General features: G+C 35.8%; 1 protein-coding gene across 1 annotated transcript; it reads left to right on the top strand.

Annotated features, from left to right (window-relative positions):
• The first annotated feature begins 1,597 nt into the window (after nt 1-1,597).
• On the top strand, nt 1,598-22,070 carry LOC145228353 (calcium/calmodulin-dependent protein kinase type 1-like). The gene is made up of 11 exons (XM_080093390.1): nt 1,598-1,760; nt 2,112-2,243; nt 2,314-2,388; nt 2,499-2,637; nt 4,417-4,543; nt 6,531-6,606; nt 7,502-7,614; nt 13,125-13,203; nt 15,844-15,931; nt 18,474-18,557; nt 19,858-22,070. Exons 1-10 carry the CDS (start codon nt 1,696-1,698, stop codon nt 18,546-18,548), a joined length of 969 nt encoding a protein of 322 aa, XP_079949516.1. The 5' UTR covers nt 1,598-1,695; the 3' UTR covers nt 18,549-18,557; nt 19,858-22,070.
• Nucleotides 22,071-23,217: the final 1,147 nt, after the last annotated feature.

Genomic DNA, 23,217 nt, shown 5'->3' on the forward strand with positions numbered 1-23,217 from the left:
GATCTGACAACCTTCTGTACTGTAGCTATTCGATCTGTTCCAGATGCACGCCGATGTAACAAAGATAGTAACACATTGTAATTACGTGGAAAAAAACATGGGACGCATCTGCAAACAACTATGGGTAATACAACAGTAGATGAGACAAAACAATAATAAAAATGCTGCAGATACACCTGGTTGAAGAAAGGGGGGCTAAGAAGGTATGAAAATTCGCTGGAAAAGCGAGAGGCGCTGAAGTTACGGCTGGTCGAAAAACATAGGTGGAAATGGAAGCTGAATTAGCCTGCCTAGGCTACTTCATGGAAGTTGCAAAACATTGAACAACAAAAAAGTGCTGTCATGAGCTTCACTTGCCTGTGAGCAGAACAAAATTGTTTAAGTGAAGAATCTGGTATTTAGACATTGGTCCAGGTCGTTTTACAAAAGTGTTTTCAATCGACGGCATGTGTAATTATTTGCTATATTGCAACCCTAATTCTCATATGTCAATGGCACGTTGGATGGGAGCTTTCTTTAAACGTTTGGAACTTGTGTTTGTTGCCCATAGCCCTAAATCGAACAGGATTTGGCCCCTTATGTCTGCCAAAGAGATACGGCACATTGCAGCAAACGCGGAAGTAACCAGTTTAAAGCTTTTGCGTGTCCTGTAGAACTTGAAACCACTGTTTTGTTGACTGTTTATTCTTGAGTGTTCTAAAAGTCTGATGTTTATGGCGCAGTAAGTCGATTTCAAGCTAAATCATCAAGTCAAATATTATCGATTCATTGTTCAATTTAAGATTAGGCCTACAACTAGTAGGCTACACGGGATAATGCATAGGCTAAGAATTGGCTGATTTTTAATAAAGCACGTTAAAATACTCACAAATAGATGAATTCTACAGATACTGTTTAAAAATCAAAGTTTTTTTCGATTGGAAATAAAGTATGGTATGGGCGATTGCGTAAAAAGAAAAAGAAAACAGCGGCTCGGATTTTTACCACGCCTCTCGCCGTTCAGCTTCATTTCATTCTAGTCTAGAGCAGCGAGCGTAAAACAGATCTTATGTATCGTGTTGCTACAGGCTGAAATGCCTCCGGCGCATTTCAGTGGTTGTCTTCGTTTGAATTGTTCCGTCATAGTGACTTCTTCGCTGAAAAAAATCCGCTGTGTTATTGCTGGTTGCTGCATTCAAAAAGCAAGTTTCACTCAGTTTTCGTAATCAGTTCACTGCCGTCTTAGTTTTTTGGCAGTGAAAGACTTGTATTTGACCCAGTTTAACATATTGTATCATGCAGTTAGTAGAATTACGTTACGTTTTGCTTTGCAGATAACTTTTTTCTTGTTGTTTATAAATCATGTAATAGGTCGTTGTACACTATGTGTAATATATGCTGTGATTGCTGGTCCTAATGAACTTAAACGCTTATGGGCTGATCCCAAATTCCCAGTAGTGAATGCATTTTAATATAAGTTGAGTTTTAGTGTATTTTAAAAGCACAGTTGCTTTTTTATATTACCCCTGTCAGAATAAGGAATTAAGTTCACTTAAGTGAAACTGAAAATATGAAAAGTTTTCTTGCATTTACTTGTGTTTGTTATGTTTTTGCAATTCAATTTTACTTTATCTTTAAGAATGTGGCGTTGATAAGTTATTTGTTGTGTGAACAAACTTTATCTTGAACGAACTATTGCCAGCCTAAGCATCAAGAATGACTGCAGAATCATACAAAGTAGACATTCGGACAAAATATGACTTTAAAGATATTTTGGGAACGTAAGTTTTGGGAACCAATGTTTTTAAATGTTACGATACAAACACTAACGCTTTATGATTATGTTAACAAATATTATTTTGCGATTTCTGATTTGAAGTGCAGATTGTTAAAATACATGTATATCCTTGACAATAGAATTTTGAAGGTTTAAATTCAGCACATTGTTTTTTGGCTTATTCATTTCCTGAATTTGTTTACAATAATCTTAACAATGTGCTGATGCTTGTCATTAAGCTGTCTGCTTACATTGGCTAAAATTGGTTAGAAAAAGAGTTCTTGGTCTAAAATAGATTCAGTTTGCCTGCTAAGCAATGTTAATCCCGTATTGAAAAACTTTTTTTTTTTTGCAGAGGAGCATTTTCAAAGGTGTGGTTGGCAGAGCATCGTAAAGACGGATCCATGGTTGCTGTAAAATGCATACAAAGAAGACTGATCAAAGGAAAAGAAAACAGCATTTATAATGAAATTGCAGTTTTGAAATGGCAAGTGTAACAATTTATGTTTTCAATACAAAGTTGCTGATCACTAACAAGGTATTTTCTATCTTTTTAGTCTCAGACATCCGAACATTGTTGAACTAACAGAGATCTATGATAATCCTTCGCATTTATATCTGGTCATGCAACTGTAAGTATTTCAATGTAATCATGTAAATAGCATTAAACAATTTCATTTCAGCATAAACGTGTACCCAAGCCTTGACTGGTCCATGAAATATGTTTATGTTTTCGTTTCAGAGTCACTGGTGGAGAACTTTTTGATCGCATCGTTGAAAAGGGAAGTTACACAGAAAAGGATGCTAGCCACGTCATAACTCAAATTCTAGATGCAGTAGCTTATTTGCATTCCAAAGATATTGTGCATAGAGATTTAAAGGTAATTTTGTCGTTGTTTAAGTCTTCAGAATTTTACAGTTTTGTGTAAGCGCAAATGACAGTATGAACCACATATTGTCTGTGTTCTTGAGTTAAGTTTTGGTATGAAGTAACCGCCCGTTTTTGGAAACAAACCTCACCACAGGTTTCCTAACCAGTATTAGGCTATTTTTAGATGTGGGTTTTTGCCTTGTTTGCTATGCAAGCTATGCAGGTCACTGCTCTTGTGTTGTGAAAGTGTTGTGAAGTGAAACAAAACTGCAAATTTTGCAAACACTTGCAGCTTTGTGCACTTTCAGTTAGCATGCAATCCACCCACTCATAAGTATCACAAATTGCTACTTGTATCAGTGATATCATCAGACACTATTAATATTTCCCATTCAATTTATAATTGAATTTGTTAACCTTGGCTAATTTATCCAGTCTGTCAATGTGCAATAAACCCTGGGGAATTTAGTTTATGACTAAACTGAGGTCATTAACTTTGCAGGCTTAGGTCTGGAGATTTATTTCCATAAATGTTGGTTGCACTCTCTTCAATGTGTTAACAATACACTATATGCTTTCTCTAAATTGGGCACTTATGCGGTTGTGCATTGTTGGCACATGTGCTGCACATAAAATAAAAATAGAAATACAATGTAAAGTATTTGAAGCAAAACATGTTGCTTACAATTGTCCTTGGCGTATTCAAGGAGCTTGTGTGTATGCCCAGACACCACACAAAACAGAGAGAACCGCTTTACACTAGGTTAAAGTTGTCACAATATTTCTCCTTTGCTTTTAACACTTATACCAAGCATGCATACCAACCTGGTATTAAACCCTCTCAATGTTATGATTGTAAGGCATGCTTGCGTACTTTCAAGACTAAACCAACAATGCAATTTCAAGATTATACCTTCTGTTCGCAGCTATAGATAGTAACCAAAGCACATTTGTCTGTGCATGCGAAATTTATTTACTACAGGTAGCTTAGTTCAAGCCCTTTTTTCTGTGTGTACATGTTATTTTTTGTCAGAAGTTTGGGAGCTAAACTTAATAGCAAATAAACACAAATGCAGACCTGTGTGAAAATAATGATGTAGTGCTATTTTCCTGTTTAGTCAGAGCATGCCCAAAATATGTGTGTCAACAATGTGTTATCTTTTCTCGGCGTAGCTATGAAGTAATGGCATATAATGGGATGTTTTGTTAACATTTTCTTGCAAAGTTTGCAATGCTTGGTTGATACTGTGGCCTCCATCTTAATCAGGAAATAACCTTGTTTTTTGACCTTTGCAGTAACATTATTAAGGCATAAAGTGCAGCTTTTTCAGATAGAGGTTAAGGAAATAATTTGAGTCAAACTTTTTTAATAAAATGTATTGAATAAATAATTGGAAAAGAACCTTTCAAAGCGAATCGGTGTAAGCGAAGTGCAAGCGATTGGCCCCAAATTTACTTGAAGCAAGTCAATATCTTGGGCTATTAGTTCCTCTGATATATTTAACATATACATAATCTTGACTTCTGCATTGTACACATGTTTGTGGTCGTTCTATCTTCTTTACACAAGCCTGTGTTGCTTGTATTTGCTTGCAAAGAGATGTGTTTGAAAAAACATGGAAAATATAAATAGCTTATGCAAACAAAATCTTTTGGAAAACAAATGTCACATACAAACTCCACCCAATGTTGCACTTTGTATATGTAATGTACATAGTTCTCTGCAATGTACATAGGTTCAAAGCACTATGTTTACATATGAGTAATTGCAGTTTGTTTTGCACTACAGCCAGAGAACCTCCTGTACCACAGCTCAAATGAAGATTCCAAGATTATGATCAGTGACTTTGGACTGTCAAAAGTAGAAGAGGATGGACAACAGTTAAAAACTGCCTGTGGCACCCCTGGATATGTTGGTAGGTTCAAACTGAGGTTTTGATGGTTATATCCAGTAAAACTGAGGTTTTGATGGTTATATCCAAAAACTATATTTTCAATGAACACATTAAATGTGGGTTAATCCACACCCATTTCGACCCAAAAAATTTTATGCATTAGGCAAAATATTACATAACTGCGAAATGTGGATGTGTATTTCAGCAATATGCTTGACAACCAAATGCATGCTGTTTCTCAGACATAGTGCATTATTAATGTGAAGTGAAAAGCGTATCCATTATCTCTCCCATTAGTGCAGTGCATTACAGGGGCCCTTTTCGACTCGCTCTCGAATAATTAGAGGTAGTGTTTCTGGGGAGAGTGTATTTTGTAAATCACTGCTGATATGTGGTTTTGTTAGTTGCTGTTAAATATTGGATGAATTATTAAACAGCAATATGTTGGCGCTGGCATGTATGAGCAAATTTTTAACACCTCGTTTTACAAAAGCCCAGAGCAAGCAATAACGGCTTATTGTTCTGCTGCATTTTTGCAAATCATTTTTTTTTAATTTTGTGTATTGGTTTTCTTAAATTGGTAACCCTATGTATACAAATGGATTTATAGATGTCCTGCAATATGCAAACCATTTGTAATTTATTGATATCAAGTACAAAAAAATTTAGTTACTTTTTAAAATGAAAACAAAGAAAAATGCAAATTGAAGTCAAAATACAAAACTTTTTTTAAAATATTTAATGTAACCAAAATGGGTTGTAGATATGTTAGCATTTTGCAAATCAAATTTGAAATTGATGTCTATTTCAATAAAACATCCTTAAATCGACCATTGAAAATCTGTCAGATTGTGTTTTCCTTTGGTACACATATAATTGGTCATAACAATTTTGTGGTTCTATAGATTTTTTATGTGTATCCAATCAATAAAATCAGTTCAGCTAAATAGGTGTCAACATAGCTAACATTCAATACTGTGTATTTTCCAATCAATGTACTGTAGGTCCAGTATTGTGCACTGGCCCACATACCATTTTATGGCGGGCAGTTGGCGGTTAACACAAAGCAGGTTGAGCATTAACCTTAATGTTTGCTTTGACGAGTGGTGTATTTATGACTCCGAAACGAAACAGAAAACAGGCTGAACCACACAATGAAAGGGCATTACGCAAATAAACACGCCCATTGTCGCTACTTTATAAAGTTGCTTTTGATCGCCAGACTTTCTCATGGCTCTTAAAGACGGGAAGTCAAAGTTTTGTGGTTGCTGTGGTTTTGTTGACATTGTCAAAATTATCCATAGTGGTCTGTTTTTTGTAACTCACTGTGCCACAAAGAAAACATAAAAAACACTCCTAAAGTTGATTCTTCCATTTTTCTATCTTTGCATTGCATTTTTTAACAAATTTGTCATTAGTGTGTTGTATAGCATTACACCAGTTGAATGACAAATTTGTTAAATGTGCAACCAGGTGGACGAAACCCTTGTTCAGTATTTGCATTGCATATTATATTACTGTGTTGCATTAGCTCCAGGGTAAAATAAGTTCGGAGAAACCAAAAAACAGAAGGGTGACTCATAAATGGCATATCATGTATTGTCCATGGTTACGTTTCGTTTAAACCTCTTTGCTGTCAAGAGCTTGGTTGCAAAAATGTCAAAAAGACAAACCTAGTTGTACTTAATGTGTGTGCCTATATCCCTAGGGCATGTGTTAGAAAATCTTTTTTAGCATTTCTGTTCACAACCCAACACTTGTACAACTGTTATTTGTAACAAATGTAGTTTCACACTGCCCTTGTGCGTATATATATTTCATGTAAACACTATTCTGCTCTCGGTTTGTTCCACTGATTTGGTAAACTTTGCTCAAACTGCTTTACTACATTCAACAGCCCTTCAAATGGTGGTTATGTTGGCAAAAAAGCTCCTCTGTGGTAAAATGTGTTCAAGCTTAAGTGCATTATGCAGCATGATTGCCGTTTCATCTAATGCTTTTCTTGCAGCACCTGAAGTATTGAAGCAAAAACTGTATGGAAAGGAAGTAGACATTTGGTCGATTGGCGTCATCGCATATATCTTGTGAGTACCATTTTCAGAACTGTCAGATACTTTAAGATTGACATGTAAGCTTTTTCTAACAGGATTTTCCATATGTATTCTGTTTGCAAACAAGTCTTAACGTAGCTGAACATATAAACATTTGTAGCATTTATTTACAACAGAAATTTTTAGTTTTTAAGTCCAACAGAAGCCTTTTTCGTTTGAAAATAAAACCGCAGTCTTAAAATCAAACCAAGAATCAATATGTGGCTGTTCTCACATAAACATCGCGTTTTCAGGCTGCCACTATGTTTGCATTGGGTTAGAATCTTTTGTTGAAAATTTGCCCATAACCCAACCCAAAGAAAATGTCTTGTGCGTAAAGGTATTGTGTGCCATATATTTTGACCATAGTGTTGATATCCACATTTTGATCTGTAAAACAACTTTTTATGTGTACCACAACCTGTAAGTATAGTAAAGACTTGTGTAAATATGTATTCACGCTATATAGTTTGTAGCTTTGAAAGTTTAAGAAAGATAAACATTGACGGCAGTGTGCTAATGTCTGCATTTTTTACCTACCAGCAGACCTAATTATGTTATTTAATAATGTAAACAAAAAATGCTTAATAATATACACAAATGATTTGTGTTCATGAAAGTGTGTTAATGTCTGCATTTTTTACCTGCCAGCAGACCTAATTATGTTATTTATTAATGTAAACAAAAAAGGCTTAGAAGATTTGTGTTCTTGAAAGTCAAATTTCATGTCAAAGTCAATCAACTAGGCAAAGTGCCTATTGAACAAGTCAAGGCCTAGAGAAGGAAATCCTGTAACAGTCAATCTAATAATGATGTAGAAAATTGATCTACATCCTTAAAGAGAGCCCTGACAGCATGTTGAGTGACATCTTGTTTGTTTACATTGCAGGTTGTGTGGATATCCACCTTTCTATGACGAAAATGATCAAAAACTGTTCGAACAAATCATGAAGGCTGACTATGAGTTTGACTCCCCCTACTGGGATGATATTTCAGAGTCCGGTATGTTGCCAGACTTGAATGCAAAAATATAGAGTATATTATGGGCAGGGCTGCCATACTTAGTGGTGGGATTCAGCCGGTTTGCACCCATTCTATAGAACCGCTTCACGAAATTTTATGAGATCAGCGAACCGGTTTAGCATTACTGGTTACTGTCAATGGACTTTTTTGTATCAGAACCAGCTGAAAAATAATACTTTTGTGATAAAAAATGTGAATCCCATTACTGGCCATACTGTCCTTATTTTGTAAGATTTGTCCTTATTTTGAAGAGCAAAGTCTTTAATTCTAAGAAATGTCCTTGTTTTTGACTTGAGTCCTTATTTTGTCTTAATTTCAACATTTAAAAGTCAAATCCCTGCTACAAAAAGGCAAACCTAGACCTGAGCTGTCATGAGATGCACAAAGTATTTTGAACAAAAAAAAAAAACAAAAAAAAATTGTTTCTTGCACAAAATACGACATGTAAAAGCTCTTTTAAATGCAAAAAATGGTTCAAAAACGTTTGTTTCGTTCCCATGAAAATTAATTTTTCAGTTGTCCTTATTTTGGGGAACATGTCAATGGCAACCCTGATTATTATAGGCCAGAGGCACTAATATACAAGCAAAAAACGTTATCCTGTATTAGTCTGTTAAAACAAGCTTGGTGGCAATTTTTTTACATCTGATTTATGTGTTGTTAAAATTGTTAAAACGTTAATGGTAGGTGCACATTAGTAAGTATAACTAGAGTTGCAAGTCGGGTCAGGCTTTTCTTGTAGACTTTAGGCCTCAATTTCAATAAAGCAAGCTTGATGGGGGCCTGACTTCACGCCAGGTATCGTTTTACCAACTTTCAGGCCTAAATTTGACTTTGTTTACAAACAATATGGTTTCGGGCTTAGACATCCATATAATAGTTCAACTTAAAACGCTGTGTACCGAGTTCAATGTGCTGTACTTCGGATTTGAGTCTTCAGAAACCTAAAACCGCATTGCAATTTCAGCTTCTAAACACAGCGCCAGAAAACCGCAACCTGTTGTCCCACTTGACTACTTTTGTTATGTAAGTGCGGTTTGGAGTAAGCTTCGTGCGGCTTTAGTTAAACCTTTTAATAGTGCATAACAAAGCGCGAAATTGCTGGCTTACAAACCAATGCTAAAAGCTATGTAAAAATCGATGTATAGTCAATATAAAGTTTGCTTGTTAAATTTGCAGTCATAGAATCGATTTACACACTTAATACCTACAAAAAAGCCATTTTGGGCCCTACGAAGTTACGCATGAATAAAAAAACGGTAACATTATACACAGCGTTGCGAGGTCAAATTCTCCATAACCGCAACTGTGCTTGTCAAACTAGCCCAAAACCGCAACTACGAATTGAGTTAAAAACAAGCCCAAAACGAGCCAAATTTTACCGTCATTTAACTGCTTGCATATTAAAATGAATGTTTTAAAAAAAACAGAGACAAACCGTATGGACAATACCGCCGCCCAAAAAACGTAACCCGCAACTCAATGTTAAAAACAAGCCCAATTTCGCGGAAAAAACGCCACCCTGACAACACTGATTTTACGTTTACCAAGTAAAGCTAAAAACAGAAGATGTGTTTCTCCTTTGAAATTTAAGTTCGTTTCTTACGTCTTTGTCAATTTTTGTTAATGATGATGGATATACATGTATTCACGTTTGTTTATGATTATGACGTCACAATTAAGGTTCACAGGTGTTGGAGTTCTTCATGTGTCTTTATCACGTCACAAGTGAAAACCGAAACCGTAATGTCACGTAACAATAGCCCGTGCGCAAATTGACCCCAAATTTGTAATGGAGACGCTTGTAACAATTGTTTCGTCTTTCATAAGTTTTTTTACCGTGTGGAACTGAGCCCAGTGATTCCCAATTTTTTTTGTTTAGTTAGCCCTTAGCCCAGTGATTCCCAAATTGTTTATCCCTTAGCCCAGTGATTCCCAAATTGTTTTGCCTTGTTTAGCCCTCAGATCAGTGATTCCTAAACAATTTCCTGTGGTTTAGCCCTTAGCCCATTGATTCCCAAACTTTCCACTCACAAACCGCTTAAGAGCAAGAGGGGGCGCGTGTCGAACATTGTTACTTAACAATAGCTCGGTAATAAGCATATTATTACGTCATTGATTGATGTGTCAAAAAGCCATTATGTGATACCTTCACTGTATCTATTGTTACATCTGATAAGGTTCGTGTATGCAAATCCTACTTCCGTGAAATAAGTATTTGCCAACCTACCACAAACTTCAGTGATAGTTAATATTCTGTTTATTGCACTACTTTGCTACATTGGGAATGGCAAGAATGAGTAGCACTGTCAGATGATTTTTGTTCTCAAATACCGTTTATCGAACGGCGATGTGACGATAGAATTGCCCTCCCCTGTATTTTTCCCTGCGGACGCCTATGATCGTGGACCAGTCATTGTTAACTAAGGATAAAGAAAGCATACACGACAAGCATGTTGGCTTGAAATATATTCCTTCAATGCATAATTTCAAGGAGTGATATCAAACAATTAACAGCTAACAATTAATAGCCAAAAACTTTGATAAGCTTTTTCGTACTTAATATTAAATCAATTATATGCAACTATTTCCAATTTAACACAAAATATAATTAACGTCCTGTGGACCACCCAAAAAAGTTATCATGGACCACCAGTTGAGAACGAGTTTAGATGTTTTCTTCAGTTCGCGCGTAACACCGAAAATTTGACTAGAAGTAATTTATGGTACACAATTAACAGTTATAGGCAGTGTTTTATACCGGAACGGAACGTTATACCGGAACGAAATAAATAATATTTGGCTCAAATACCGGAACGAAATACCGAAATAAAAAATATTCAAAATAACGGAACGAAATACCGGTATTTTTTATTCCGGTATTTCGTTCTAGACATTTGACATAAAAATATTCCTGAAAATTTCGCGCCGATAAGATATAATAAAAATTGAGGCTCCTACAATTAACATCCGTTTGACCATTATTGACAAATGTTAAATGACGTAACAACTACCGACAATAATTCTTGTGTGTTGCAATTTTCTTCCTTTTTTCCGTTAATAGTTGTAAAGACAACAAAGAAATGTTCTTTTGTTAAGATCGAAATACCGAAAAATACCGTTATAATTTTTTTTCGGTCAGACCGGAACGAAATGAAAATATCGGTCCAGAACGTAATAACGAAATAAATAATTTGCTCAGAACGAATAACGTTATTTGGTTTCGTTCCGTTCCGTTATGAAACAATAGTTATGGGGACATACCAGTTATAATGATTTGGTTAAACTTTAGTGTACTAATATATAAGCTTGTACAACAAGTTAAAGGCTTTCGCATACAGCTATTAGTCGCGTGTTACAGTTGGGAAACCACTGCCTTACCCGTTTTCGAAGACAAATTCTAGAAAAATTCAAAACAAAATCTTGGTTTTTAATATTGTATTTGCTTGCGTGCATACTTGATACAGTTAAAACTACACAGTAAAATTAGGTATATCGTTTTTTCGTGTCACAATAAATATTAAAATTATGTCATCTTATTCTTGAATCCCAAAAAATGTCCCATTTACCCCTTCGGCTATAAATTTACCTAAGACAGGGAGTCTTTTAACGTAAAAAATTTAGAAAATACATACCTATTAACCTGTGTGTTTCTCTCTTTAGTAAACTAGCAAGGTCGTATGCAATATATTTGAGGCGTGATTAGGTTAAAACTTGCGGATGGACTGATTATATTGTGGTGTTACTAAACCTTTGTACACTGGCTCTTAATCCCTCAAGGAATATAACTAAAAATTAGGAAATTTGGTTAATCTCATTGGAATAGAACCAAAGATATATTATATAGCCAATAAAAAATGAATTAAACCATCTACTTTATTGCCTATGTTGACCAAAATTTGACAAATTTAAAAAATGTTTCGTCAGGTTTGACCATTTATTACAACACATTTTCACTGTACATAACAGTGGCCCAACATTCACTTGCAGACAATTGTGTGTTTGAATTCATAAACAAAGCACTAACCAAAACAGGTTGTAGTTTTTAAGTCACGTTTTGTGGCTGTATCGCCAACATGTTTGTTTAAAACTAGAGATGTACCGAATATTCGGTTTGCCGAATTTATTCGGCCGAATCCGCCACTTTTGCAAAGATTCGGTTTCGGCCGAATAATTTGTTGCGATTCGGCCGAAACCGAATCTTTTACGAACACACATTTAAAGCGTTAAGCGTGTCTCTTCTCCTTTGTACCAACGAAAATCCCGTAAATAATTGTATTTTTTGACACATTATCGTTTTTCCCACTGCAGACAACTAATCAGTAATTCATTGTCGGGCTGCAAATTATGCTTAAGGCTATGTTAAACCCCACAGAACCAAAATGAGGACGAAACACAACCATTCTGCACTAATTGCCTGATAGATAAACTTTTGTTTTTATGTCAAAAGCGTAGCCTACCACTTCGCGTGACGTCATAAACGATTCGGTTGATTCGGCCGAATTTATTCGGCAAAACCGCCGAATATTCGGTTTCGGCCGAATCGAAATTTAGCCGATTCGGTACATCACTATTTAAAACCAAAATTGTTCCTAATTTTCTTCAGATTTGACGATATTTGGTACGATACCGCTACAAACTAACCAAATGTCAACGGTGGCCGCCACCCTGCTTCACAAACCCAAGTTGGCGGCGCCACCCCGTCACCGCCTACTCGGCGCCTATGGCCACAAACATAACTGATGATGGCACGAGCATTTGTCGAAACGTTTGAATAATAAAGCATGTCGCTTTTCCCTGTCTATTTCGGCCTTTGTATTCCTTAGTACACTGTTTTTCAACATTTTTGGGGCCACGGAACACTTTATGCATTAGAATAATTTTGCGGAACACCAAACGAATTTTTACAATGATGCAATAAAGTAAACACTTAAATGCTATATTGTACTCAAGCAGCAACAGGCCCACGCAATTACATTCTTATTATTAGACACAGCAATAAATAAAGCAAATCAAGGCGGAATATTCAAACTGTTGATATTGTATAATTACTTTCATAAATGAAAAACTATTTACGTCCACTGTGTCAAACCAGTGATTTTAGGCAGGTATTCTATGTAGTATATTCAAAATAATAAATGTTTTGCGGAATAACTGTTAACTATCACTGCCGTAGTAAAACTATGAACAGATCCGTGTACAGCAGTGGTTCTCAAACTTTTTTTGTTGCGACGCCTCTGGAAAAGTTTTCCGGACTTATGACGCTCCAGCAAATAAAAGTCAATGAGGAAACTTATTATAAAAGTTGTGTTTATTGGTACAACAACAAAAATCCACGAAACGTAATCATTCTGCGACGCCCTTGGAAAATTGAAACGACGCACCAGGGCGTCGCGACGCACAGTTTGAGAACTACTGGTGTACAGTGTTTTAGGCCACCAAAGATCCACTAAATGTAAATAAACATTGCTGTTTTTCTTTGTTTTTAGCCAAGTCCTTTATTCGACATCTCATGCACAAAACACCATCGAAGCGATATACCTGCAAGCAAGCCCTTACAGATCCATGGTAAATATGTGCATAATTTTAAACCCACTATAATGGCTTTAAGTTTTTTCCGAAGAAAATGCAGACCTGTATGTATTAAATTTGATTTTGTATGGAATTTTTTGGTGACATAAAAAAAATTTGATCTATAATTCGTGGTTGGTAACAGACCACTTAGCTCGGAATGATTGCAAATTGAATTTGGATGGATTTTCTATCATAGCCTTGTGTGTTAGATGTTTTCGTGGGTTTGCATATGAAGCCTATCTACAAAAATATAAATGTGTAGTGCTTATAAAAACAACCGTTTTAGTGTCAAAAAAGCCGTTTTTTAAATCTTATTATTATTATTTTTTTTAAAACATATTGCTGTTTTTCAGCTTAAAACCCAAAACATATACTGCACAAAAAACGAAATTAAAGCCTTTTTGCCCATATGACAAACCTAGCCCTTCAACAACACCAAATATATATTTCCAATAAGCATTTTACCTTGAAAACCGTTTACAAATCCACAACACATAGCAATTCGCAATTTCACTAAAAGGTGTCATTTTACGTAATTTTCCTCGTTCAAAAGGCCGAGTATTCCCCTGTGAGCACTTCTGTTCGCCTTTCAATTTCTCGCGAACAACTTGCGGCAATCGGGCAATCCAATTGCGCAATTATAGATTGAAAATCGATTTTAACGTTCCACGCTTCCGACAGTACGATTGAAAAGATGGCACTGTGAAATTTGTGTTTATTGTCAAACCTCGATAAATGCTATAATTTTTTGAACTCCAGCTACAAAGACTCGTAAACAACTCCCATTTCTAGTGGTTCTCAACCCTTTTGAAGTAACCGACCAATTTTTATTCAAATTTCTCTTGCCTTTCCGCATTTTTTTCCAATAAAACTTAAATTCGGCAAACCTAGAATGAAATACTAATTCGGACAAAACTCGAGGTACACATGATTTGTAATGTGGTAAGGCTTAAACTAATCGACATCGGTAAATCCGGATCTTTGCATAATCCTGACAATTTTTATAGTTCGAACGGGAATGGATGTATGGATTTGTAAAGTTGTATTTTGGAAACATTTTAGAACCTAAAAGTGCTTTTTTTAGTTTTTTTGATTTCATGGATCTGTGTAACCCTCTCAAAGACCCCTAATGAATTCCGTAAACCCCAGGTCGGGACCACTGCCCAAAATGTGAGGGACCACTACGGGCCTAAATATGAATAAAATAGGCTTATTTTGACTCTGACTGCACATTTGGCTCATTTGTGTCACAATTTTGCCAATTTGGGGCCCTGTACACAACTCTTACAGCGCTACCGGCTTCCCTAATCGTAAATTTAAACGGTTAATTTTAGTTGAGCAGTCATTAGTAGTGTAAATCCCTTGTTTTGCAATAATTTATTCAACTTGTGGAAACGGAATTGGGCGCTTAGACCCGTATAAACACTTTACAAATTGAATAAACTTGTCTTAGATTCAATTTAAAAACGTAATGAATTGAAAGCAAAAAATGTGCACATTATGATGTTTCTAAAAAAACTAACTGCAAGACAATATAATTACTCAGTCTAGTAAAATAAAGTTGTAAGTAGGTCTGAAGTAGGGCCCAAAAACCTACAAGGAGCCCGAAATTTGTAAAAATAAAGCCCAGGCCACTCGAAAAAGCCAAACGGGCAATCTAAGCACAAAAAATCACGTCTAGGTTGTCTACAAAACTTTAGTTTCGTCACGCTTGTTGATTTTCGTCACACATGGTTGGTTTTCTACCGCCAACCACACCCTCAACACTTTATTAACCGTTCACGGACTTTTTGCCTTGATAAAGTTGCCAGTTATCATTTTTTCGACGCCCGTTTGACAGTTTCTGGGTCGTACAGTCTGTGACCCTGCTTGGCGTTTTAACCTCCGTCAAAATGAAAGTGGGGTAAATGAATTACCAGGCTGTCAAAAGCTTTACTTTAAAAGTTTCGGCAGATGATTTCAAATCCTATATTGCGCTAAACACCCACCATAAAAATTCCCGTTTGGACCAAAAAATTGTCCGGATTATAGGCGGAGAACCAGTTTACCCGATGTCGATTAGTTAAAGCCTTCCACATTACAAATAATTTGTACTTCGAGTTTTGTCCGAATTGGGCGAAGATCTGGATTAACCGAATCCTAATTAAAATAGGTTTACTGGCTTTAAAAACATCTGTGTAATACAGAAAGTAGGAATGGATTTAATAAAGATGAAGCAATTTTAGTTTAATGTAACACAGTGTTTGTCAACCGTTTCAACCCAGTTACGTTTCGGCCTGAGTTTACACATTCACAGACAAAAGTAATAGGTTACAAAATGACCTGAAAAATATTTTTGCCTGTTGTAACGTGGCCATGGACTCCTGAAAACCTTTTCCGGGCTATTTAATCTCGTGGATAATAAACACTGATATTGGTATAGCTTAATATCCGACGTTTGGACAATAATTAGAACAACTCCTTATTAATGAGGCAGGTGGTGGCTTATACCTCTAATTCTCTTGAGGGCTTAAATTCAAAAATCCTAATATAGTAAGCGATATGCTATGAAATGGCCATCTGTATAAGACGGGTGGTCTGCGTTTGGCAGGTTTTCGATACTATGACGTCACTAACAGTTGTTTGTTACGTCAGGATTGCCGGTGACGCGGCAAGCAGTAAGAACATCCATGACAATGTGAGCAAAAATATCAAGAAGAATTTTGCAAGGAACAAATGGAAGGTGAGAAAAGTCGATCAAAAACCCAGTTGTTTCTTCTGTATGTACATAATTTGCCACCGGTTAAGGACCATTGCTCGACTGTTCAAAATGCAGTTTTCTTTTGTTAATATCAAAAGGGGGTTGCAAGCAGTGTTTAAATCTCCGATAATTATTACGTCACAACGTATTATGCGTCATGACTGCGTCACTCATTTCCGCCATTAACGTATACCACGTTGGTTTGCACAGTCCCATACAGTCTTGCATTATTCTTCACAAACACATTTGCCAAATAGGGCACATGAACATGTTTAACACAGTGCAATACAGAACTTGCATTTCCGTATCAACTGTCAATCAAAATTTACTTTAAGACGCATCCTAGCTTGACCTGGCAACGCCAAAATCGTGAGAAAGTCCTGTTTGAAGCGGTTTTCGTGGCATGGAATGTTTTCACAGTCTGCTGGGTTTTGTAAGGATTATTTAAAGCCTGTAATAACTGGTGTGGATACGACATCGTTTTGTACAAACAAAAAAGAAAAATGTAGGAATCCTGTAGTAACAAGCGACTCACCAAGCCCGAAATAGTAATATTTCGTGACAACGAACATATGTACTTGTTTAAGTTACCTTGATTTGCTGGGGTGAAATACTGGCACTGCAGTGTTTTGTGCACGCAAGGCTGTTACCGTTAAACCTAAAAAAACAATTAAAAATGAATTTGCGGATTTTAGTGTAGGCCATGGGTACATTTATTTGGTGTCTATGGCGCTCGTATACCAGCTAGGGTGTAGGGAAGTTAGTCTACTTATAAAAGCCTGGTCATTAATTTCATCCACGAGCTGTTAGATTTTCAATACACTGATCGATTTCACGTCAAGCTTCACTCAAAGGTTTTTACTTCCAGCCAGAACTTCCGTGTGAAGCCCAGAAAGCGAAATTTGAGCTTTAACAAACAACTTCCATTCGGGTTTTGTGTACAAACGTCTTTTTATGAATCTTTTGTACTCTAGCATATTTTTCTCATAAAAGCATTGAAGCATTGCATGACCAATAAGCTGCAGACAGTGCACACTGTTTCGTCCTATGATGAGGCCTTGTAGGTCGATACATTGCTTACTGACCGCATAATTGCATTTTGTTTTAAAACACGTCTTTAACAGCTGGTTTTCTTGTAATAGCTGAGCTTGCTGTTAGCGATGATACCAATGTCGAATACACTAAACCTACATATTTTTGGCTGGCTTACAAAAGGTCCATTCTAAAGTTAACGTCACTATATTTTACAGCCATTTTTACGCTTTACTTTTTAACGCGGTTCTCTGGGGTTGTTTGTTGCTTTCTGACACTAAAGATCCCTATTACTAAGGTTAAATATATATATATTTAGAAACACTATACATGGACTTGAAAAGTAATTTAATTATAAACATAATTGCCAAAGTACTGGTGTATATTGAATACATCATGCAGACGTTTCAACAATCTCTGTTGTCATCATCAGTGCAGGTTGTCGATCGAGCTGTAGAACACGGCAATCACCTTTTTTCCTTATGTATGCCTTATGTATACATCTTTAAAAAACTGTGGAAGACTTAAGACCTATCAAAGATTTCAGTCGGTTATTATACGCGATTGTTGTCTCCATCTCTGATACTGACTCTATGGTGACTCGTGATCGTATAATATACTACATACAGTTTATAATTTGTAAGTGTGATAAAATTTATTACAAACGTTACACCGATCTAGCAAGTCGCAATTCAATGTTATGACAAATGCTATGTAAACGAGACGCTTTTTGTTACAATGTAATATTCAGATTTGGTTTCTTAACATCTTTTATCATGCATTCACTTCCCGAGCATTGTGTGGTCTGTAGCTAATTCGAGTTGTTGCAAGTTTGTGGTTTCCTGATTAGCATTGTGCGATTCTGTATGAGGGCTGTTGATTATTATGTTGCATATTGCTAGGCTATGATGTGAACTGCTTTGAATCACTCTACCTGCCTTGTATAGGTTTTAAGTGTTAGGGGAACTCAATTAAATAACATAACTGCCCGAGAGATGGTATGGTACCTGCAGGTATAAAGCCTCAGTTATCAATTATTCCCAACTATTAAAAACTGCCATATATACCTGAAAGGATTAAATGCTCATCTATGAACTATTCCTTACTGCTAAACAAAACTATTATACAAAACGAACAAGTTTTTAAACAGTTGTGAGCAGTGGTGGGACTCAGACGGTTCGCACCGGTTCTATATAGAACCGTCTCACGAAATTTTATGAGATCAGCGAACCGGTTAGCATTACTGGTTACTGCCAATCGACTTTTTGTAACAGAACCGGCTAAAAAAACTATGACTTTTGTGATAGAACCGGCTGACAAAAAAATCAAATCCCACCACTGCCTATAAACTATTCCGTTCTGCTGAAAAAAAAGACTATTATACAAAACGAACAAGTTTATTAACCGTTGGGAGTACGTAGGAATTATAAAATGGTTTTTTAATGATTTTTAAATCCCTCAAACTTATACATATGTTGTATTTTTTTTGCAGCAAGCCATCAACGTCGCCACGGCAACGGCACGCATTCGCAAGATGAATATGACTTCACAGAAGCCGGCTACATAAGGCTTCAAGGTATAGAAAAGCGTACTCAGTTGCTATAAAAGGAGTTACCACCTGTTGTGAGGTTATTGCAGGTCAATTTGTCGGGTTTCTAAAGGTCATTGCCCCTGCCCTTTTTCCAGCAACTCTTGTACACTTTCATACTGTTAGTTGTTTGAACTTTTTTACAGCATTTATCCATTACAGATTTAAACATTACCGAAACAGGCTGTTAAAACGGCCATGATTATTTATAACAAATACAAATATTTTAATAATAAGGGGTAAATCACATTTGTTCTGCAAAAACGCCAATTTTGTTTAACCTTTTTTTGCCTTCCCATCATAAATAGACCTACCATATTTTTATGACCTAAAAAGAACACATTATAGTCAAAGATTATTTCTGCAACTTTTTAATCAATATTTTTTGAGATTTCTCAAATAATGAATATTGGGGCATATTTGTAATGTCTTCAGAGGACAAGCTAAATTTCTTCAAAAAAACATTTTCACCATAAAAAAGGACATATGCTAGACCTGCCTTACAAGTGTATGTAATAATGCGTAATATTGCGGAGTTTAAACGTATTTAGGTAATTGTGACCACACAATGGCCATTAATGACGCACGAGTCACGTGGGCGTTTCGTGTGGACACACTACTGAATAATTGATGTGCTAATATGGCGGAATTAATTCAGACATGTATATGGCAAGATTGGGTGGTCTGGTGTGCAAAACTGTTTATGAGACCAGATCAGCCCCCAGAGAGCTTGTGAACAACCAACACGTTTTACTATTTTGAACGCTACTATTATTATTATTATTGTAAAATCGTAAATTTGAGTAATTTTTATGCCAGAACGACCAGGTATTTGTGGCAAATTTCAAGCCTAAATTTAGACAGCATAAGAAATATAAAACCATCAAAGACTATCTAACATAAAAACATCACTGCAAGATAATTTTGTAGCGATTTTTAAGAAAATCCAAAGATTGTCTTGGCCAGTGGTTATCAATCTTTATCGTCGAATTCCTCACTCAACAATTCAAAACATTTTCAAACCTCCCCAACAGACTACATAGCAGATGCTAAACCATACAAAGATCATTTAAATTGGGCCTTTTATCAATTTCACAGGTTATATTCTCAGAGCTTAAGTGTCTATTTACAAACCACATGTAAAAATTGAAGTAAATTCCTTCCTTCGAGTTTTAAAATTTCTCCCCGGTTTTATAACCACTTTTATCGAAACGGCTTTCCGACGTTTTAGACCACTAGGTATTTTATTCCAAATTTACAAGCGTAAATTAAACTTTTGTTTGTTTAGAATCAATCGTCTCCCTGCATCTTTCTAGCCTTCCATTTATCAGCGCTTCGAAGCAATATTACGTCACAATACAATTACGTCACTGGAGTTGCGTCACGGGTAGCAACCCAAACCTTTTTTGTGGCTTCGTTTTAAGATGCTTTTCGGTGGTTTGTTTGTTATTTGTTATTTTGTTAGCGATCATGTTTCGTAATTTTTATTAATCTTGCACTTTTACGTTGCGTTCCGGTCCGTTAAACACGGGTTAAAGGTCAAATTTGGCTAACGTAAAAACTCACAGTAGCTAGGTTTGCTAATATCCGGTATATTTTAAATGCAATTCGTGTAAAAAAATGCTGACGGTTAAAGCTTTTAGGGTTGGTCTGAGGTATTATAATGATAATAACAATAAAATCGACCTAAAAAACTAGCTCTGTATTTTAAATATTCTCCCTAACCTTCTCCCAGTCTCACTGTTTTTTTTTCAAATAACTGCACTCTTTACGTCACCTACCGGAAATTAGCAAAGATGGCTACTGTGATTGATTGTTTTGGGTAATAATTGTGTAAAAAAATGTCACTGCTACATGTAATAATATCCTAGCCCCAAAGTACAAGCATCATTATTTTTGTATTAAAAAAAACCCTGGGTAAAACCATAAACTTAGTATGGCCTAAACTAATTTTTTTTTTTCTTTAAAGTTTCCAAATCTACTCTAGCATAAATAGTATATCATGGCTTAACTATAATTTTGGTCAATTTGGTATGGTACTTCGTCTCTTACAGCAAAGTGCAACTCAAAGTTTTGAATATGGCTAATAGGTGTTTATAATTTTTGCAATAAAAACGTTCGCTTTTGGCCAACCACACAAAAATAGAACATTGATAAAATCGCATGTGCAACCAAAAAGTAACGGTCAACAAAAAATGAAGCGCATTATACTCTTAGATATTTTCTGACCATTTACGGGCTTTTTAACATGTGTGCTTGTTTTTAAGAATGCGCGTTGTTTTGTCGATGGCCCACGGAATGAAATCTGCACTGAACAGTTTCTCAAATGTTTGTTTTAACCAAAAAGCACTTTCTTATTTTGCTGCAGTTTCATTACAGATTTTATTACGGTTATAAAAAGAGATTTTAAACCGCTGAAACTTGTACATTGTTTTTGCACCTGATTCCACACCTCTGTCGTAAGCAGCACAATTTTTTTCAAAGTTTCATTGCCCTGTCGAACTTTTATAGGCTTGGTTATATAGGTGTTGGTTAAAATATGAAAGGGGTGTGTTTGAAAATGAAATTTCGACTTTCTTTAATTTCTTCCTATTTATCATGTCAATTCGCAACAGCTTTCTAATTCAAGCGTTGTTTTCTGTAAAGCTTACATCCTCTCAACATTAACCAGTTTGGTATATTTTTTTGCTGCTGAATTTTAGAAAAAGATTTTTCCGTGTGGGTTGTTGTTTCTCTTGCGCCAACAAGCGGGCAACAATTTAATTATAAAGAGCAGTGATTTTACCAAACCCAAAGTAGCTTCCACTTTTTAATACATTCAATTCCAAGACCCTGAGATTTCATTTTTCCACTGAAGTGTGCCATCAATATCATGCAGTTGCCTTTTGTTTTATTATTAGGCATCGTGTGTATATTTACAATTAAGTATGATTTTCGCCATGCAACAAAAAAGAATGACCATTTTCTGGCCTACATTTCGTTCCCCAAATTATTTCACCTATTTTATTTGCTGTAAACCATTGCCCAAGACTCTTTTTTATTGATAATTTGCAAAAAAAAAACTTTTTCGTTGTTTACCCCTATATTGGAAGCCCTCAAATTTTTTATCTGGTTTACCCCGTGGTAAATTTTAAAGATAAAATTTTCAAAATGCTTTAAACTGTACCTTTTGTTAAGAAACCCTCTCTACAGTATTGCTATTTCAACTAGTACATTAGCAGTTTTCAATATATCTATTTTTGCATCCAGACTTATAGAACGCTGAAGGCCCAAGCGTGTCAAATTAACATGGATTACAGTTTTTTAACTGTTTTTTTTTAGAAAGCAATATTGTTACTGCCGTCAAGATTTTGGTCTTTTGCCACCCCAATGCTACAGTTTTAATTCTCAGCACTCGTGTATGTGTATATTTTGTTTGGTACATCGTCGGAGAAAAATCTATTATATTTCTGTATTGACGTTTGTGTCTGTTGAATGAAATAGACTTTCGACATAACTTGACTATTTTTTGCATCATAAGTCTCTTATGTAGTAGAGATATTTGTCTTATGTGTGGCGCAAGATGTGTATTGAGTAAAATGAACAGTTTAGACCGGGGAGTCGAATAGGAACCGATAAAGGAACCGGTTCGAGCGTTTAACGCAGACCGGGAACGTAATTTACAGTTTTTTAAAACGCGAACCGAAATTGGGCCCCATTTGTTTAGAGTTAAACAGGGACTGAACCACTAAAGTAGCAGTTTGTTTTATTTTTTGGGAATAACCACCACAAATTATAGATTTTGGAACAACATACTGAAGAATACGTAAATTTACAGCCACAGGGCGTGTCGAAAATCTCGAATTTCAAATTGTTGCACACTGCACGGTCAAAATCCTTGTATAGTTTAACATTGCATTGCAGATAACACTTACGGGTTTAAAAACTGCAAACCGGTTTGAGCTGCGTAATTTGTTTGAATTAAAAAATAGTTTTGTAAAATCTAAACCTATTCAAACCATTCGTCCAATGTAGCCCACCAGATGAATGCCAAAATAGGTATTTTCTGGGGACTTGTGTACAGAGCAACAGAGGGCCAGTTTAGAGTCACGCTTGTCCCTACACCAGTGTTAGGGTAGTTATTCATTGCACCTCAAGTCAATATCCTAGGAACTATAGTGGGAAAACAAATCACTTGGGTTTTACACCATTTTAATGAGATATTAGTGTTTGTTGTTATGAACACAGCTGATTTAATTATCCGTCTGTTGTTTATGCTTTCGGAAAGATTTATTCGGCTACAGCTATTTGTGACCACCAAGCATTGTTTACGGACCACAGTTTGCGGGAAACTGGTCTTCCCATTAATAACCCTGTTAACAGAAGCAAATTCCAAAATATCCTTCCTGGACCAATAGCATACATAGCTTACCAACAGTTAGAATCGCAATTCTTTTACAGTAACAAATTATTAATGATATGTTCTAAAATAAAATAAAATGAACCTTTACTATTCTACATCTATAGTGCATTTTTTTATCCTACATTTTTAACGACCCAAATTAAAAAACAATCTTGTATTCTCTAATAAACCAAGATAATGTGTTTTAATGCAATCTATATATTTGTTTGCACCATCAAACCAAGTACAATTCAAAAAAGTTATTTA

The sequence above is a fragment of the Phallusia mammillata genome, chromosome 5 (assembly GCF_965637545.1).
Source record: "Phallusia mammillata chromosome 5, kaPhaMamm4.hap1.1, whole genome shotgun sequence".
In the NCBI taxonomy this organism is placed as follows: domain Eukaryota; kingdom Metazoa; phylum Chordata; class Ascidiacea; order Phlebobranchia; family Ascidiidae; genus Phallusia; species Phallusia mammillata.

Excerpts from the sequence above, each read along its gene's own strand:
- LOC145228353 (XM_080093390.1), top strand. The coding sequence starts at position 1,696 with ATGACTGCAGAATCATACAAAGTAGACATTCGGACAAAATATGACTTT. Across the intron at positions 7,615-13,124 it reads GGATGATATTTCAGAGTCCG|CCAAGTCCTTTATTCGACAT; the intron begins GTATGTTGCCAG and ends CTTTGTTTTTAG. Across the intron at positions 13,204-15,843 it reads CAAGCCCTTACAGATCCATG|GATTGCCGGTGACGCGGCAA; the intron begins GTAAATATGTGC and ends TTGTTACGTCAG.